At 35.9% G+C, this 21397-nt stretch overlaps 1 protein-coding gene across 1 annotated transcript in view; it reads left to right on the plus strand.

The window, feature by feature from the left end:
• The first annotated feature begins 12879 nt into the window (after positions 1 to 12879).
• The window catches only part of Cabcoco1 (ciliary associated calcium binding coiled-coil 1), a 108609-nt gene continuing 100091 nt past the window's right edge, over positions 12880 to 21397 (plus strand). The window contains exon 1 of the mRNA XM_048335518.1: positions 12880 to 12982. Within this exon, the coding sequence (XP_048191475.1) occupies positions 12899 to 12982 (84 nt within the window). The 5' untranslated portion in view covers positions 12880 to 12898. The remainder of the gene's footprint in view (positions 12983 to 21397) is intronic.

A 21397-nucleotide genomic window follows, 5' to 3' on the forward strand; every position in this document is an offset into this window, starting at 1 on the left:
ACATGGTTTCCCTATGTCTCAACTCTCTCCTCCCTCTTCTAAGAATGCATATTTCTCAAAGCCTCCATTATTCGCTTCACCACTATGAAGTGTAGAGAGAAATTAGAGAAAGGCAGGGTTGGGGTCTTCATGGAGATATAGGAAATGTTTTTTTTTTCTTGTTATTTAGACATGAAGTTGTAGAAGTCTATTCAGTCATATGGAACTTTGTAAAAGTTTTTAAGCTCAGAACTTAGTAGTAAATTCATTATTAAATTATCTAGATACCAGTGGCTCATGTCTGTAATCTTAGTTACTCAGAAGGCTGAGATCTGAGGATCATGGCTCAAAAGCAGCCCAGAAGACAAATCTCTGAGATTCTTATGTCCCATTAATCAGCAAAAATCCAGAAGTGAAGGTATATTTCAAGTAATAGAGCACCTGCCTTAAGCAAGAAAGCTGAGCAAGAGTGTGAGGCCTGCAGTTCAAGCCCCAATCAGTATACATATAAACACACACACACACTCACATGCACTCACACATGCACACAGCCTTACTTTTGCTGCGCTTAATCCATAAGAACACTTTCTGAATAGAGGAATTGTACGTCCTATGTACAAATCAATCATGTATCTATGGCCTAGAAACTGGTCACGCAACATGAAGGATGAAACAAACTACTAGTATTCTCATTCTCAAAAAGTTTAAAGAAATATTAACATATGCTCTATCAAAGTAAGGGAGGAGAAAGCATTTTGTTATCAAAAATAAATTGCTGAGGTATAAAATCCAGATCAGAAATGATGGAATCATTAGGAGAAGTAGACTGTGATGATCTCACCAAATGATATCACTGTAGCCATTTGTCAAGGCAGCAGTAATTTGGCAGAGGGATACAGTTTGACAGTAGCTGAGCGCTTAGCTGAGAGCTTCCCTCCTAGCATAATACATCACAGAACTGAAAGCATTCAGTTCTGCTTTGCAATTCACAATTCAGCCCAGGTGGGCCACTATTACACAATAACCACACAGCTGTTACTATCGTTGCCTAAATTGCCCTTCCCTTTAAAAATTTACAGTATAATCTACTCAACCAATAGATACTAATGTCCAAAAAATCTCAGCTCACATTTACCATTTACTCCCTGTAAAGGTCTAAAATAACTAACCAATCATTCTCAAAAGAATTCCAATTATGCTGCTTGTTCCCTTAAAGAGTATAAAGAAGCAAAATGTCAGCATTGTGTGTAAGAAAGAAAGTAGTCACAACACCTGCTAACAATGCATACTGCATATAGCACTTAGCCCCCATTGCATTTCTGGAAATCATTTCAGAAAATTACAAACATAATTCTTGCCCTATCTTCCCACCATTGAAAAGATCTTGCCTCATGCTATAGTTTCCATCAGAATTGCATGAGACTCTATCCTTGATGTTAACACGGCAGAGGGAACTTACAGAGGCCTAGGTGGTGTCAAACACATAGATTTCTGTCAGAGTCAATGCTCATAAAAATTAATAGCCTCTGTTGAAAATTACTGATCCCAGTGTAATCATTCACTTATTTAACTGATAGTGTTTGTCTTCATCTAAGAGCTGTGGAGGGCATCCAATGAGCTCTGTTCAGTGTGACAAATTGATAAGTCGAAATGTGTTTACTCATTTGTTTTCAAGCCTTTGAAAGCTTTCTTTTCATTGTTTTAAGGGCTTTCAAACTGAACACTAAGCTAAAGTAGTGGACTGAGAACGCAAAGATAAACCCAGGTATAATCTGTGATTGATCAACAGACAGTAGCTAAAATAACACAAAATTATATTCTGGATAGTTTGGTTAGGCTGCCTCACTACAGCAAAAAAGAAGCTCTTAACTAATATATCCCCACTTGTTTTGAAAACTTTTGTTGGTGGTGGTGGTTGTGGGGCTTGAACTCTGGGTCTGGTCACTGTCTCTGAACTCTTCAGCTCAAGGGTAGCACTCTACTACTTGAACCACAACACCACTTCCACTTCTCTGGTAGTTAATTGGAGATAGGAGTCTCATGGACTTTCCTGCCCGGGCAGGCTTTGAACTGTGATCCTCAGGTCTCAGCCTCTTGAATAGCTAGGATTACAGGCATGAGCCACCAGAGCCCAGCTCGAAAACTTTAATGAGATTTTTCACAGTTTTCACCAAATGTCTGCAATATCATGCTCAAAATTAGTTTAAAAAACAAGCAAATTACTTACCCTCTTACCTCTAAAAGTATCTTCCCCTAATCATTGAACTCATCTTCCCTCATTAGGCTTAGCAACTGTTTTCTGACTACAGTGACATTTGCTTCTGACATGGTTATTTCTATGTGACAATGTTTAGCTAACAAGCATATGTATATAATCAGACATAGCTATGACTGTAACATCTTTGAACAATTTCTCAATACGTTCTTTAAAAAGTTACCTGATCCTGATTCTGCTGTTTTGTTCTTCTCTGAAATAACCTTTGTTCATTATTTATTTATTTGATTTATTTGAAATGTATTCACTGCCCAAGGACTCCTGGGCTTATGCATAAAATTTAAACTAAATCCAGCAGCTAAAATTCCTCTTAAACTGTAATGAAATTACCAAGTTAATGGAGCAGTGTAATCAAACTAGAGTTAATAAATATACTGTGGCCTTAATAGATGCCATAAGAACAAATGTCAATAGATATTGACAATTTTCCATGTGAAAGCATGGCATTTATTATGTTTATACTAATGTTGCTGTGCATTTATTACTTTTTATGATCCAGTTTTAGAGATTTCCTTAGAACCACAATATCGGAACTTATGGAAATAAAAGAAATAAACAATTTTCCACTTTCCAAAAGTAACTTATCCAGAATTAAAAAAAAAATAGCACACATTAAAGTTTGCCAGAGGGTTTAGTCCATCAATATGCACCAAGTCCCACTAATGCAGTGCAAAAAATAAAAAATAAAAAAAGCTTTTAAATCTTGGTGGAAATACAGGATCCTAGAAGAAAGGTTTTAAGTTATAAATACACTAGACAGTGTTGCATCTTTCTGTCTTTTATTCTTCAGTGGAGAAATATTTAAACTCTAGGGAATCTGTTTTTCACATAATCCTTTGGAGCACACATAGCTCTTAACTACTTCTAGAAGCTTCTTACAAATATCTATTGCATAGCCAATACTGTACGTCAAATTCAGAAATCAAGAGTGAAAGAGCTCTTCAAACTGAGTGCAGGTTAGGTCCCTTTCACATAAATGTGCTTTGATAATTCTGCCAATACCTAAGCTAGAGGAAGAAAGGAAGTAAGGACTGTGCAAAGCTGGGCACATCACATCTTGGCTCTTACTGTGTAGAGCTTCTTTATGGATTCAGAGAAATTATACTAATGTCCAGAAAACAAGGAGGTGTTTACTTCCATTTTCAAAACATGAGAAAGAGTTTCACTGATTTACCATGTTCATAAACAACACTGAAATGCCTTTAAGTCAGTTTTTTTTTTTTTTTTTTTTGCTAGTCCTGGGCCTTGGACTCAGGGCCTGAGCACCTTCCTTGGCTAGCACTCTTCCACTTGAGCCACAGCGCCACTTCTGGCCATTTTCCATATATGTGGTGCTGGGGAATTGAACCCAGGGCTTCATGTATATATGGCAAACACTTTTGCCACTAGGCCATATTCCCAGCCCCTAAGTCAGTATTTTTAAACTAGTATTTAGGCTCTAGAAACAAAATATTGTCCAAGAGGAGATGTAATAAATTTGTCATAGAAAATCACAATTAGCAAGTAGCTTCTGTAGATCTGAACACATTTTTTTTTGTGTAGAATTGAACTTCCTTTAATATTTTGTTTTTTTAAAAAAAATGCAGTTACTGTAAACTAATGATACCACTCGTAAGCAATTACCCAAAAGATTACAAAACAGTACACAGTAAAGGTCCCCTTGTTCATTGTTGCACTATTTACCACAGTCAAAGTTTTGAAACAGAACAGATGTGAAATAGATGAGAGATACATAGGTATAATTGATGTACTTGGAAAGCATTATGTTGAGTGAATTACGTGCCTCAGAGGACAAATAACACATTTTGTCTAATATATAAAAGTTAGATCGAAAATATAAACATAAATAAAAACACATACAATCTCATATGCATAAATACACAATCAAACTGACTAAAGTATAGTGTACATTGGAGCAAATGCCCATGGTATAAACCCCTTGAACATTAAAAGAGCGCTTAATAAAATTAATACAGTTAAGATGAATATGTTTTGTCTTAAAAGAGTAGGACTTATGATCACAGAACAAAAAAGTCTCTTGGGGATTTTTTTTTTGGTTGTTGTTGTTTTATAGAGGAAACAGTTAGTGAGTCTGATAGGATTGAAATCGATTGGGATGCAATATAAATAGGTTGAGAAATAGCAATGACTCTCTTCTTGTATAACTGATGAAAGAAATTAAGAATAAACAAATATTAGTTTAAAAAAGTAAGTAGCTGTGTGCCAGCAGCTCACACCTGTAAGCTTACTCAAGAGGTTGAGATCTAAGGATCAGGGTTCAAAGCTTTGAAGCTAGACCAGGCAGGAAAGTTCATGAAACTCTAATCTCCAATTAATCACAGAAAAGTGGAAGTAGCCTTGTGGCTCAAGTGGTACAGCACTAGCCTTGAGCAAAAGAAGCTCAAGGACACTGCCCAGACTGCAAACCTTGGTGGGGGGGGGGAGGAAGTAAATAAATGAATATGTTTACACTTTTACACTTTTATACTGTTTCTATAAATAATTTTGCTCATAACATTTAAAGGATCATCCCAAGTATTCTTCGGTTACTCTTCAGTTATGTAATTCAGAGCTTCAAACAAAACTCAAGATTTAGTCATTATATTTTATCTATTTTCAAATATAAGATAGGCAAAAAAGAAAATCTAACAAACAGTACTTAGATGACTTTTAATATGACATTCTATAAACCTAACCTATAATACTAAGATGACTTTTAATAATGACATGGTATAAACATGCTATGGTTTCTCTCATTAACAAGTTGTCAGTCATTTCACTCTGATGTGAACATGTAAGCAACAGACATACCTTATTTTACTCTGCTCTGTCTTACATTTTTATGAGGACAGACATGATAAGACCTGAATTTTTTAATCATGCAAAATTCAAGCATTCCTTACCAGCAAGATATTTATACCTTTTTTAAGAGCACAGGGAATTGGAAAGGTTCCAAAATGTTCCTCACACACAGTTAAACCAATCAAGATCTTACCATAGATTACTGTGTGGATTATAATACATTTAGTATATGCTTTACAAAACAATTTTAAGATATGACTAACAATAGATGCTTTAAAATCTAAAGTGCAGGGCTGGGAATATGGCCTAGTGGTAAGAGTGCTTGCCTCATATACATGAAGCCCTGGGTTCAATTCCCCAGCACCACATATATAGAAAACAGCCAGAAGTGGCTCTGTGGCTCAAGTGGCAGAATGCTTGCCTTGAGCAAAAAGAAGCCAGGGACAGTGCTCAGGCCCTGAGTCCAAGGCCCAGGACTGGCAATAAATAATACATACATACATACATACATACATACATACATACATGCATACATACATACATACATACATACATAAAATCTAAAGTGAAGTGTCAGTGACACCTTCAAATGCTGCTCTGAGACACAGTATCAGGCTCTTAAATAGATAATCCAGAGTTTAAATTATTTCACCTCTACTAAATATTGCTGTAAAGCTAGGTAAATAATTAACTTCTTCAAGCCTCAAGGATATATTTGTTGTAAAGTTTAGGGGAGATAATGTACAGAAATAATTGGCTAGAGTACTAGTTATGGTCATGCAAATGATAAGCTGTATTAAGTTGTCCTATTTTCTTTTAGGCCTATCCTACCTATCTTAAAACCCCACACACTTGATGCCTGCAGTCAATTCTATTTCATTCCACAGCCTTTAACATTCTTTAAATAAACTATTAATCATCAGCAAGTACAATATGATTTCCAACTTTAAAAAATGTTGCATATACTATCACATTTTTTTATCTTAACTTCTCTGACTCACTTAGAAAGCTTTCCAAAATAACTATTAGTGAGTCTTTAATCTTGAAATAGATCTAGGCTTATAAAATCACAAGAATGGAATTTCTGGGAGAACAAGGAGGGTTTTTTTTGGGGGGGGGAGGGTTGGTCTCTTTGGTTGACTAAGTGCTTAGAACAGCATCTGACAGAATATAAGTTGATAATCTGTAAATGTTGGATGTATGAATGACAAATGAGAAACACATACTGTCAGCAACTTTAGGTGATCTTAAATAGTGGATAGAATTTCGTTTATCCTACATTTTGGTCCTAATTTCAGCATATTGGTATAGGGACAGGTCTCTTAGCCTAAATGGAAAGTAATATTTATTTCCTCTATCCATAAGAGCCTGATCATACTGCTGCTTGAGATCAACAGGTAAAATTGTTCAAAACACTTTAGTGTCCATAAGAAAAATTGATCCTTTCTAATCTAGTCAAGAAAAGAGTGTAATACGAAGTCTATCACTTACGGAGTCATTGAGTTCAATGACTCTTCTAGGACATCGATGAGAAGGCTGCCATATCAGGACATGATAGAATATCAGGAGTGTGCTACCTAGGCAAAAGTAGCCTTAAAAATTCTACATCTTAATTATAGCTCCATTACCTTATTTACTGCTGAATTCAAACCAGTTTGCCTTAGTCAGCTTTGCATCTATGGCCATACCATCAATTATTTTAAGAAAGTACAGTGATAGAAAGGGAAAATGTCTCTTTTTTTAAAGTAGAAGATAGAAGTCACAAAGCAAGCATTGTCCTAGGAACCTTACTACTGATTACCAGGTTAATTTCAGAGCAAAGTTGAATCTATTAGAATGTCATAACCTAATCTCATGTGGAAAACTCTTCATGACAGGAGGGTGATCTAATGTCATGGTGGTTTTGATCTGGCCCTTCAACTGGACCCTATTTCCTCTCTAAAAAGTCGAAACATCACTTTTGTTCTATTATCCATCTGTATTTCTTTTATCTCCTTCAATCTTCTACTTTTCATGTGGAAACATTCTAAGTACATGTGCTCTAACATAAAGAATTGCTTAATGAGGGGGTAGGCAAATGGAGAGGGTGAAGGAGAGCAAATATGCTCAAAATAGTGTGTGTGTGTGTGTGTGTGTGTGTGTGTGTGTATAAAATTGGAACAATAAAGCTTGTTAGAATTGGTTTGGGAAGGGTAGTGGAGGCAGAAAAGTAATGGAAGACTTACTCAGATCAAGATACATGATATGTGTTCGGCATAAATAAGCATGTCAGTATTTGATGCCAATAAAAATAATTTTACAGGTTTTCTAAAAATAACTATGTATATCACAAGGAGTTAAAGATATTTAGAGAGAAAAAGAAAAAACTCATTATACTAATACTCAAGCAATGTCTATGTGGATACCTTGGTGAACTGGCATCATAATGGACACAGTAGGGCTTGGATCAAATTACAAGCTGAAAATCCACCGTGAATCACCAATAGGCTTTGATATCTAGAGTTAGAGAAACAGCAAGTCCTTTACAAACCTGGCCTTTCAGCACACAAAGGCAATCATTCCTTCAAATTATTATCAGAAAAATCAAATGGAATTAAAAATCCCAGCCTAGATTAGTTCTCCTGAGAGCAGCACAATGCTGTCTTATAATTCTGTAGTGTAGATGTGATACTCAGCTTTGAGGAATTTGAAAACACATTCGATCTGAGAAGGCTTCAGATTCACCTTTTGTATAAAAATATTGAGTTGGCCATTTCTGATGCTAGCATTGAGAATAACCAGAGTTACAATATTTTTATGATTTATGTTCTTTTTTTATCATTATGTTTTACTTAGTCATTGGGTACTTACCAAAGCATGGTAGAAGGCAGAAGAAATCATGGAAGAGTTTCTGACACTAGTAAGTGGAGTAAAGCTGTCTAAAAGGTGAGATTGAAGCAGCTACCCGAAAAGCCTTCCTTTTACAAGACTGAAACTTCACAACTTGCCACTCGTCTATTAAAGGCTCATTGGTGTCAGCTGGAAAAGAATTTTTCCTCTTCCAAAATCTCCTACTAAAATACAAATGCACCCTGGTAGGTACTAACACTTAACAACTCAATCTTCAGTTATTACTATGCATGTTATTGTTATGCATGTGGGTTGATAATCTACCAAGAATAAAATGCTAAGTTAGTAATTATTGCAAAAGGATCTGGGGAAGTGGGAAGAGAACAAGAGGAGAATCATGGAAGAAGAGATATAAATTCCATCTACTTCCACCCAGGCTCTAAAGTGCTGTGATGTAGTGGGCAGAGTTAAGTGGGCCATGGAGTCCTAGGAATTCCTTCATATCTGATGTAACCATAAGTCCATGGGCAGATTCCCTAAGCTCTCTGGGCCTCCATCTGCTCGTTTGCAAAAGAAAACTCTTACTGTCTACCTTTTAATGTGGTGCTGATGAGTGAGTGAGATACACTGTAGGTTATTTCACCTCCCTGGAATCATAAACATGCATGTATGCCCGAAAGGTTTAATAACAGCAACCCTATATGTTTGCCAAAGGATGTGTCTCAGCTCTAGCAATGAAAGCTTTGGGAAATTACACCATAATAGAATTTTTAGAGAAGAAGTTTTGTTAGAGATTATCCAGGGTTTTCAAACTTTTTAAGGCTCAAATCCTTCTAATGAAATTTGTACAAACACTGTTATGAAACCTGGTAAAACAGGAAGTTCTCTCTATAAAAGTAAGGATGGGATAAGAGGTAGGACAGACAATGGGAATATACTGGTTCAAGCAAGCACTTACAAAATCCCTCAGGATAAAGCTGCTCAAAAATATATTCAAAGAGCAATGTCTTGCCATGAGTTAACTGGCACCTAGTCACTTTCAGAAGATTTTAGGAGAAAAATAGATCATGCAAATCTCAAAACAAAAGTAGAGGGTGAATTTTGACTGTCACGAAACTTTTCCTGGTAGCGAACATTATGAATTTAAAGGTTCTGCTTGTTCTGTAAGAATCTGTATTACACTTTTTTTTTCTGCTGCTGTAGCATTGTATCAGTCATTTCTTATGATTGTTAGCTCCTTTTTTGTACTAGATTAGCAGTTCACAAATATGTATAGATAACTCAAAAAAAAAATGGTTCACCAAAATCTACAAGGTGTTGCAATACTTCTGAAGAAAAGAACAAAATAAAGCCATGAGCAGTGCATGCCTGTAATCCTAGCTACTTGGGAGTTTGAGATTTAAAGGACATCATTTCAAAGACAAACTGTAAATTTCTTCTAACCTGATCTTTTGGGGAATTTCATCAGATCATTTAATTGACTAGCGTCTTCAAGAGTGTGAGTAGTTTAGTTAATATGCATATCATTGATCTCATTTGTGACATTACTGTGTTTATTGTTGAAGAATCTGATTAATATTTAAAATGAAACAGTGGTGTTAAAACCACAAGGTGGGCTGGGGATATGGCCTAGTGGCAAGAGTGCCTGCCTCATATACCTGAGGCCCTGGGTTCGATTCCCCAGCACCACATATACAGAAAATGGCAGGAAGTGGCGCTGTGGCTCAAGTGGCAGAGTGCTAGCCTTGAGCAAAAAGAAGCCAGGGACAGTGCTCAGGCCCTGAGTCCAAGCCCCAGGACTGGCAAAAAAAAAAAAAAAAACACAAGGAGTGGAGTTGAAATGTTTGTTAAAATTTCACCCCATTATAAGAAGACAGATGAAATCTCTTCATCACAACTACTGAACATACACTGCTGTGCTAACTCATCAATATCTACCATTAAAGTACCTAGATATTTCCTATATATTCCTTTGGTATTTAAAATTGTGCTTTAAACTCCCATCCAGTATTTGAAAGGGCATAAAGATGAAAATATTCCTTTTCAAGAAAACTTGCTTCAGCTTCTATTATGTTGTGCTTTTCAAAAGTCTATAAGTATATAAACTTGAGCACTTTCATGAAAATAGTGGCCAAATAGATTAAATAATCATATCAAACCCACAACGTTTTAATGATGTGGTAAAAGTCAGAGGTCCTTTCAAAAATAACCATAAATTACAAGACCTACATATGTTTCCTTTTCTTTTCCAATCCTAAAACAATAAACTAAGATAACAAGTGTATTTTTTCCGGCTTTGGTTACAAGACTTTATCTTCAAAAGAGAAAAGAAAGGAAGACTTAGCTGACCTTTCCATGTTAGAAAGCAGAGCACCTACTGAGATCTGTCTTCCTTGTTGGCATTTCTCTACAAAAGAAGCGTGAGGCTAAAGTCAGCTTCAACTTGTCCAAATTAAAAGTAACCTTCAGGCTAATGGGTTTTCAACACTACTCCTTATTGAGGAAAAAAAAATCTACCCAATAAAACTAAATTACATTTTCAAAACTGAACCCTCTATAAATTGCAACTTTGAGTATATTAAAGTAAAATGGGAATTCCTACAAAACGATTCCTGGCTTCTTGAAGTAATGCTACTGTAACAGATTTCATATTTAGTGGAATACCTCATCTAGATCTGGGATCTAATGCCAGAAATAAATAGAGAAAACCTAGAACCTATTAAAGAAAGGCAAACAACTAAATGTTGAAAATAGAAATGAGATCTTTGAGAGAACAAGAAGACAAGAACTACATTTTAAGAAAAATAAATGTTTTAATATTTTAGCAAACATTAAATTTGAAAACATATGAGACAATCTAACCTCTCAGAAAGTGACCAGCAACTTTAAATTTCTTTGGAGTAAAGGACAAAAGGAAATAATGAGAAAATAACAATAAACTCTGTAATAAGTTTATAAGATGGTGGTTCTTGTTACATCTGGAAATCACTCTACATTGACAATATTTTCAGTTGCTGAAGAAATTCTAATGTCATCCTTTTTAAATGGAGTTGAAAGTCACAGATACATTGAATCAGTACTTTGTACTGAAAAGTGGACTGGTTCCTTTAGGAGTAAAAATTTCAAGAACAGAAAGTATAGCCCACTTGAAGAGAGGCGGCCATATGTACAAATGACAAGACTCAACTTGTAAACACAAGTTAGAAGTTCAAAGGGTTTATATCAAAGGGGAAAGAAAATATGAGGCTATGGTAATCTAGTATGGTATCTTTGGTTTGAAGGTCAGTGGGCTAATCCATAGGAGAGTTATATAGTGAAATAGTACATAGGTGGCTAAATACAGAATGAACTAAATAAAATCAGGAGAAATGGACTATGAATACTAAAGCTGTCAAGCACAAACTACTATCAAGTGCAAGAATTAACCCACTGCCTGTTTGAAATCAGCCAGGGCAGAAAAGTCCCCGGGAGGCTCTTATCTTCAAATAACTCTGCACAAAACAAAAGTGGTGCTGTGGCTCAATGTGATAGAACACTAGCCTTAAGCAGAAAGATCTGAGGGACAGTGCCCAGACCCTGAGTTGAAGCCCCATGACTGACAAAAAAAAAAAAAAAAAAAAAAAAAAAAAAACCTGTTAAATCCACATCATAATGCTTTGAGCCCAATAGTCTTATAACTTATTTTAATTTTATATCTGAGAGAATTGAAGCAATTAATGCCTACTTGTTCAAGTTTTTTGTTGTTTTCTTTTTGCTGCTGGTCCTGGGGCTCGCACTCAGTGTCCCTGAGCTTTTGTGCTCGAGACCAGAGTTCTACAAGGTGAGCCACGGCTATACTTTTGGCTTTTTGGTTTTTAAGTTGAGATAAGAGATTCATATACTTTCCTGGTTGGGCTGGCTTTGGACTGAGATCCTCTGATCTCAGCCTCCTGAACAGCTAGGATTACAGGCATGAGCCACCAGTGCCCAGCTTAACATCTGATTCAGTAAGCATCTTTCATAGCAACCTCCATGTTCATAAATACAAGCCAACGTACATTCCATTTTTAAAGGAAATACTGATCATCCAGAGAAGTCAAGAATATTCCTATTCTCAGTGACATATGTCTTGTTTCTAAATATTTTGTTACACAAAATTTTGAACATGTTCAAAAGTTAAAATAGTATACTGACCCCACTTCTGTTCCCAAAGTTGAGGTACCTTCCCCACACCTCTCCCCCTTCATTATTTCAGAGTAAATCTCAGGTTTCATGACATTTTCTTTATTGTTGTTGTTTAGTATTATTTTATTTTATTATTTTTTTAAATTTTTTATTGTCAAACTGATGCACAGAGAGGCTACAGTTTCATACATTAGGCACTGGATACATTTCTTGTACTGTTTGTTACCTCCTCCCTCATTCCCTCCTCCCCCCTCCCCCTTTCCCTCTCCGCCCGAGTTGTTCAGTTGATTTACACCAAACAGTTTTGCAAGTATTGCTTTTGTAGTCGTTTGTCTTTTTATCCTGTGTCTCTCGATTTTAACATCATTTTCTTATACTGAAAACTTGGGTATATTTCTCTAAAAGATAAGAACATTGTTTTCCCCTTCTAAACGTGACTACAATGTTATCATAAGACTTTTTAAGTTCCAAAAGAAAAATAAAATAACGTAAGATCAAATGTCTATCAATGGTCAGGTCAAAGTCTATCTCCCGTGGTATAAAACTGAATCTGTAACACATGATCAAAAAAATGCTTAGGCTTATACTGCCTAGCCTATTAAGCTGGGCATTCTCATGTTGCCTACCTCTAGGCAATATGAACATCTATTGGCTCATAAAAATGGAAATGTCTGCCTCTTTCCTAACTCTGATTAGAAGGATCAGATCTGATGCCATGATCTCTCCCAGAGGATCAGAGCCTCTGCCGTGTTTCCAGCCCTCTCCCTGGCTGGGCAGAGGCTGTGTGCCTTGGAACAGCCCCACCCCGGTTGCCTGGGCGACAAGGCCTCGCTTCTCTGCTGAGGCAGCATGGCGACCAGTTCGCTGGGGACGACTCCATGGGGGACGACCCCCGCGGGACTGACGCCGGTGGGAAGCACGCCCGACCCAGAGGTACGCCGCCCCTTTTCCATCAAGGTCCCAGTTTCTCCAAGTCCCCAAGCCCCTGCCGCTGCTGCCGCCGGGGCTACAGCCCAGACCAAGGCCTGTCCCCATGGTGGGAGCTTCGCCTAGCCCTGCAGATCCTCTGCCTGATTGGAGGTGGAGCTGGGAGCAGGGTAGGGAAGATATAGGGGGGTTTCTGAGCCCTGCCACTTTTCCAGTCCCCGCCCCCAAATCACCTCTGGTTCCTGGAGCTTCCAGCAGTGATTATAAACTATACATTCCTATGTATTTTCTTTGGACGCCTGTAAACCCAAACCACCTCACAACCATACACCCCCCCCACACACACACACTTTCTAATATTTAAAAAAACAGTGAACTCAGATTTTAAAATAAGCTACCAGTTGTTCTGTAATGATCTCGGTACTATTTGCTGAAAAGGTGGCCATGAATAATAACTACGCCCTGGTAAGTAGACCGAAAGCTACTAGAAACACCAGGCCATAGTGTTTCTGTTATTTTGACATGTCTCTAAAGAAATCAATACATAGTAGGAGACAGGACACAGGACAGGATCTGCAAAATCTGTCTCCTGGCTGTGGCTTCCTTGTTCTTCATAAATTTGTCTTCAGGAAAGTCATCCCTTAACCTCAGTGGACCCCAGGAATTTCCTCTTGTAAGGCAGATAGAAACCCACTCTCAGTAAAAGATGAGTGAGAAGAAACTTTACGGCATAAGCTTCAAACCCTGAGATTTTTAACAAAGAGCACATCTGCCATGCCAGATATATTTTTTTTAAAGTTTAAAATTTGGGGCTAGCAATAAGGCCTAGTGGCAAGAGTGCTTGCTTGCCTCATATACATGAAACCCTGGGTTCGATTCCTCAGCACCACATATGTAGAAAACGGCCAGAAGTAGTGCTATGGCTAAAGTGGTAGAGTGCTAACCTTGAGAAAAAAGAAGCCAGGGATAGTGCTCAGGCCCTGAGTACAAGGCCCAGGACTGGCAAAATAAATAAATAAATAAATAAATAAATAAATAAATAAATAAACAAACAAACAAACAACAAAGAAAGTTTAAATTTCCATACTCGGAGTCTATCGTACATTTTTTCTAGGAATTTTTTTCTTCAGTTTTTCTAAAGATGCAAAAGGATGAATAATAATGTGTTAATTAACATTGCTTCGCTTAGCCTCCTTATTAGTCTAAACAACCTTCTACAGAAGATAAGTATATTAGCTACGATTGTATAAATGAGAAATGCAAAAAGTCAATAATTTCATGCCTTGCTCTTAGACATGCAAACCCTCCCCAATACAGATTTCTCCTAGTTCCATATGCAGACTGCTAAGCCAAGCCAACTCTCATATGAGCCTTTTGAATAAAATTAGCATACATTAAATGCACATTTTAATGTGATAAACTGGCTTCTAAGCCAGTTACTCCCTTGTGGTCGCTAATGTAAGTAATACAATTTCAGAAGTTGCATAGGAAATTTCCCAATTAACTTGTGTTATTTAAACATACATAAAAATTTATGAGCATATACAATTGTCAGTGTATACATACAAATACTAACCTAAGCAGACAATGTCCTTTCTAAGAAGAATCTGACAATTGGAGATCTAATAAGTCTGTACTTACATTTAGGATGCAAGAAAGATGTCAAGAAGTACCAAGCTCTAGGAAAACGCACATTTTTTTTCAATAAGTGATGAGTCATATGAACGAACTACTTATACCTTAATTATCATTTCATGACTGTCAGATTGCCCTTTTGTTAAATTCTTAGGGGAGAAGGTATTCCCCATGAAGTGCAATTCCAAGACAGGACAGTTGACCCATAGAGCTGTACGTTAAATTAAAACCAAGTTTTGTCTAACCTGCCTTGGTGCCGAATTGGGGCTTTCAGTGTTCATACTGAAAGAGGGTAAGAATTTCTTGTAGTCTGTTCCTTCAGCTGTTGATTTTTAGTTGAATACTAAATTCTTTCCAGAGTTAATTCCCATCACCACCACCACCACCACCACCCCAGAAATAGGCTTTTACCATGTCTTATCTAATAAATTCCATATCTAAGTTGATTCGGTGATAGACCATATAGTCAACTGATTCAGGCAATAGTGCAGTATTTCTTTTCCTGCCAAATCTATCAGAAACAAAGCATAAGCTTGGAGTATCTGAGGTTTCCTATTTGTTGGTGATGGCCAACATCTAGAATAAAAGCAATTATCCTAATCACATGGAAAGAGGTCAATAAATTGCTATAGCCATTAAAATCATAGGTGGTCTAAAATATGCCAAGAGAAGTAGTTATCATAGTCTAAAATTTTTTCTGTATGATACTGTGAACAAGCAAATATGAGCCACATACAGAAAAATATTTTTTCAGTGACATTGCATAAGCTTTGCTTGCCAACTTTTTGAATTTCACATTCGTTTCTTTAGTAATGTTGGACAAAATGCTTCCCCTTAAAATATAAGACTAAACCTTTGGCACTTATCTGTATGAATACATAAGAAGAGTGAAAAATAAAAGCAAATGTTTGCTGTATATTGGCCTACAAGTGAAACAAGTTTCTAAATATATACTTCGAATTCAGTGATCAGTGTTCTAGTTTGTTTATAAACTTTCTTTAAAGCTTCAGAAATAATATTTGGAAAATGGAATCATTTAAAGACTCTGCTATGTGTTTAACTCACAAGAAAATCCAAATTAGTATGTCCCATTTTTTTCTGAATAATTTCTCTTCAAGTGCCATTGCATTCCCACATGCCCATAATAGATAGATTTTATTGCATTTGGGGCTTTATCAGGCCAAAGATGAGTGAAAGGTGATGTCACTTGTCTTAAGGATCACCAGCATGTCTAAGAAGAGTCCACAGAAAATTTTCTCTACATTTCATTGTTCCTAAAAATGTTAGAAAGTAAGCCCCACTTCACTACAGGTAAGTTAGAGAAAAATCTCAGGGTCAATTTTAACTGTAAAGGGGTTTGACAATTTCACTATTATTCAAGAAGTACCTATTGAAATGGAATAATTCATTGCATACAGAAGAATTATAGTTACATAGTTTATATCATTCTATTTATTACTGATATCCTTCAGAATGTTAGTATGCAGTAGTAACATTTACTTCAAGACCTCTACCATATACCAGCTGTAGGTATGGATACATTGACAAAGTTTAGCTTGTCTATCACTGTTCTTCATTACTCTTTCTAAAAATGTCCTGCCCTTATGCTTTCTGTCTTTCCCTCAGGTGGTGCCAAATAGTCTTCAGTTTCTTTATGCTATTTTAAGTTTTATTTTTGTTAAAGCTAAGACTTTGACAAGACTTAATTTTTGATAAATTTATTTTGTTTATTTTGTATATTGGAAGAGATATAATTTTTTTTCCTTCTAGAGGTAAATCACAATTGTCAGGCTTATTTGCTTAGCAAACCATCATTTCTCCTTTCCGTTGAAAGTGTGTTGACTATTGCTATTACATTGCTCACATATATAAATAGGCATAAAGGTGGATAAACTAGTCATTGGACAACAATAGAGAATTCAAGATGTACATATGTTTAAACACATATGTATAAATGTAGAAACACATGAATGTATATACATTCTGCCTAGATAATTAATTTGGGGATCCTCTATTCTTTTCCATTGCATAGTTTATACACTCTTGTATCAATATTATACCACGTTTATAGTTAGCTTTAATATCTAAACTTGGAAAGGTCCCTCTCTTTATTTTTCTTTTTTCCAAATATATTTATCTTCCCATAAGAACTTAAAAGTTTCCTTGTACAGATCTGGAACAATTTTATTGAGAGCTGAGATTGTCATTGTATTGTATTTACAATTTAGTAGAAAATTTCATTTTTTGAATTCAAAGGTTTCTAATAAATATTCGATTCTTGAAATTTAGATAAAGTTTTACAATCTTTATGTAGCTTTTAGGCTTTCCTGATATTTAAAACCAAGTGTAGTTTAATCAATTTTTTACTACTTCTATTTTTAAGTGGTTTGTTATATAGAGTGAAAAGCAACTGGCATTTATATTTTTGTGTTATATATACCTATTTTAATAAGCATTCTTAATTCAAATCATTTAATACAATGTTAGCTTTATTAAAGTATGTAATCATGTAAAATCTCCAGGAAACCTTTTTCTTATTGCCTTATTTCCAATATTTAAGCCACAAACTTAATTTTCTTATTGTATTAGATTAGAACCTAATTATAGTTTTATTTTAGTTCTTAGTTTCTTTATAAGAATGCCTATTGTTCCATGTAATGTGATATTTACCTTTGATTTTGGCAAATGATGTCTTTCATGTTTAACTCATTTTTCTTTTTTCTTTTTAATTTTAATTGTTTACCTATTGTCAAAGTGATGTACAGAGGGGTTACTATTTCATACCTAAGGCAGTAAGTATGTTTCTTATCAATCTTGTTACCTCCTCCCTCATTTTTCTTCCACCTTCCTCCTCCCCAATTCCATTCCTCTGCCCCCTCAACTTGTACATTTGGTTTATAGCATATTGTCTTGTAAGTAGCCTGTCCTGGGGCTTGAACTCAGGGCTCTGGGCACTGTCCCTGAGCCTTTTTGTGCTCAAGGCTAGAGTTCTACCTCTTGAGCCATAGCACCACTTCTGGACTTTCCTAAGTACTTTATTGGAAATAAGAGTATCACAGATGTTTCTGTCTGGCTGGCTTTAAACTGTGATCCTCAGATATCAGCTTCCTGAGTAGTAAGGACTACAGGCATGAGCCAAAGGTGCCAGGCCTGAAGTTTGTTTTCCTTTCCTCAAGACTCATCTCAAGCCTTCAAGATCTACACGCCTACTTTCAAGTACTCATGTAAGTCAGAAAATGTCTAAGGCATGTGGAATTGGTGACCTAGTGGTACTTCAATGCCACTACATCAGGATTATCCCCAGATGGCTCTTGGGGCAAATTTTCCTATGTATAATTTACAAGATAATCTTGTAGTCTAGTGGTTCTATAGGCTTACTATTGAACTACGATTTTACTACTGCCTTTGTTATTGTCAACTATGATTTGACTTGTATAACAGCTACTTTACATGTGTCACATGATTTAGCTTTCAAAATAACATTGTGGTAGAGGTGCTGTCTTTGCTTTACAGATGAACAATCTGAGGCCCAGAGAGGTTTCACAAATCTCACAAATGTACACAGCAAGTGAACAGCAGAGTAATCATTGGAGCCCAAGAATATATATATTTTTCCCTGTATTTAGCTGTCTCCCATGTGCCTTATTTTTTTTTATTTTTTTTTTATTTTTGGCCAGTCCTGGGCCTTGGACTCAGGGCCTGAGCACTGTCCCTGGCTTCTTCCGGCTCAAGGCTAGCACTCTGCCAGTTGAGCCACAGCGCCGCTCTGGCCGTTGTCTGTATATGTGGTGCTGGGGAATCGAACCTAGGGCCTCGTGTATACGAGGCAGGCACTCTTGCCACTAGGCTATATCCCCAGCCACCATGTGCCTTATTGAGAAGACTCAGCACTATATATCTAGTGTAATTCATGTTTTACACATAACTTACAAGCTAAGCACTGCTTTTTATTGTTGATTATGTGGTTTGAACTTGGTTCTTGGGTGTGGTCCCTGAGCTTCTTTGACTCAAGGCTAGTGCTCTACCAAGTTGAGCCACAGTGCCATCTCTGGCCTTTCTTTTTCTTCCATTTCTTTATTGTCAAAATGATGTGCAGAGAGGTTACAGTTTCATACATTAGGCAGTGAGTACATTTCTTAACCAACTTATTACCTCCTCCCTCATTTTCCCCTGCCTCCCCACTCCCCGTTTCACCTGCGTGAGTTGTACAGTTGGTTTGCACCTAGGAGAAGATCACAGTAGCTCAATAGCTATGCCCATATGAACACATAAAAAGATGCTAAGCAAAATGAACTTCAAGTTATGGAAACAAGTAGTATGTCATTGTTGCTCTTATTTTCAACATACCACATGAAATTATGCCCTTTTTTTTTTTTGGCATTTCTTTCCCGTGGTTTTACCCCTGATATCACTGTAACTGATTTTAAAACCCTGGATATTGTGTATATATATCAAAAGACAAAGGAAGAAAAGACAAACCAATGCAACAGCAATACTTAAAAAACTATATGATGTTAACTCATTTTTCTATTTATATTTTCCAAGAGTTTGCTGCAGAATTTACAGAATGCTATCTCAGCATTTATTTTATGTACTCATAGAATTTGTATCATTTAATTTGACATAAAATCATGTTAAGGCTCTTAATGGTGTCCATCCTTTATTTCTAGATTGATAGTATTTCTGATAATTAGTCTTATTTGGCATAGTAATAGCATATTATTCTTAAATATACTACTGTACCTAATTTTCCAAAATATATTATAATTATAATTTTTGTATCTTATTATTAGTAGTTTGAGTTTGTACTATCTTCTTGTTGTTGTTTGCTAGTTTAGGGCTTTGTTTGTAGACTCTTCTGGGGTCTTAGTGATGAACTTTCCTCAGACTATAGTTATAACACTAATAGAGAACTTGTGTGCTTTTGATTCTACAGTACTTCAAATATAATACCATCTAGATTAGATGATTTTAAAAAGTGAATGCCTATGTTTGGTCAGGTCATTTTGGTAACTTACATTTTCCTACAATGTCTTGAATTTCTGTGGAATTTTAAAAAGTATTGACAGTGTGACATATATATATATATTCACATACATATTCCTGCTTTTTCTTTAATCACATTTGTCAAAGAACTGAGTGTTTCATACACACACACACACACACACACACATTCAGTATTCTTCAGTGATTATATATAATATATATGTATATATTCAGTGATTTTTCTCTTGCCTCAGATGCCAAATATGGCATATTCAGGCATTGTGCTGTAGTTCATTTATTTCTAGACTAGAAAAGAAAAGCCACTCAAAGCCTGGCATTTGTAGACAAGCCTATGTTCCCCAGGACTAGGAAACCCAATTCTATTAAATGAAATCCATTGTCATTCTTTTATAATAAGCATTTACTAGGAATTTTTCTGTCTGAAAAGATGACTAGTGGTGGATACAAACATACTCCCTAACGCTTATATACTAGGGATAAAACTGACACAGAAATGTGGACTGTTTAGGTAGCATTGGAGGGAAAACAAATCAGAGAAAAGATTATCGGGTAAGTAATATCAGGCTTAAAATTTTTATTGCCCTTGGAATAGCTGCTCAAATCCACCTGGTGGTGGATTTAAAAGAGATAATGGTGTCATTTAGCTTACATAGTTATCTAGTTGGAGATGCATTTTTACAGAGAAAGCAACAATTATGCACTGTGGTTAGTTTAGCTAATTTTTGAATTTTCTATTGTATCTTTAGTTTTTTACAAAGCAGAACATGTGTGATGAAAGAGCAGAGATTTTTTTAAGCCACCTAATATTCTTTCTAACACGAAACAGAGTAGAAACAAACCAAAGTGGCATGATTTCAAAATAGGTCTGGGAATATAATTGAAAACAAAAACCCAGAGGAAAAGTCTACTAAAAGATGATTATCTTAATACTGCAAGTTTTAGTAAAAAAAAAAATAGCAGAACTAATATTAAACAACTTAGCTAGAATTATTATTGTCCAAAAGGCTATGATTCTTATGTTCTCTTTTATATAGTTCCTATGTGACCTACTTTCCTTCTGTCTGGAGAGTTTTCAACTCAAATAAATTGAGCCAAATGTCTGTATAATTCAGTTTTCAGGTATATATATATTTATAATGACAGCAATTTTATTTGTACTAAGGCATATAAAAGGATTTTTAAATGAATCACAACCTTCAAATTACTTGTCATATGTTATAAAATTAATTAGTAGCCCATTGTGAGATTCTGGGTTTCTCTAAATCCTGAGGCTTTCTCCTCACACCATTCCATGTAACAATGCCATCCAATGATGAAGATGAGCCTAGGCAGTCAGTTAGCAATGGATGTTGACATGCCAAGGTCTGCGGAATTCTAAAAAAGAAGTGAAAGACTGTCTGCCTCAGGAATTTACAATCTAATGGGATTGACAGCGTAGCAATCATTATTCTTCACTGTTAATAAAACATGTGTGTTATCACAACACATTTAAACAAACACTTTGCCATATATTAGGAAACAAAATACTGTCTTATAAAAAAACTGAGTGGTATAATTGAATTTATATCTGCGTCCAATTGGTGCAAAGTACTACAGTAAGTACTATTTTCTTTGATGGATTAATAATCCAACCCTATGACCTTGTTTAGGTTAATTTGCCCACCCTAGAATATAAAAAGCATATTTTGTAATAACAGCATATTTTATTTTTACACTAAGACTTTTTAATTAAAAATATAACAACTGAATATTAACTTGCCAAGGTTACAAACCTTATAC

Source organism: Perognathus longimembris, chromosome 2, assembly GCF_023159225.1.
Source record: "Perognathus longimembris pacificus isolate PPM17 chromosome 2, ASM2315922v1, whole genome shotgun sequence".
Lineage (NCBI taxonomy): Eukaryota > Metazoa > Chordata > Mammalia > Rodentia > Heteromyidae > Perognathus > Perognathus longimembris.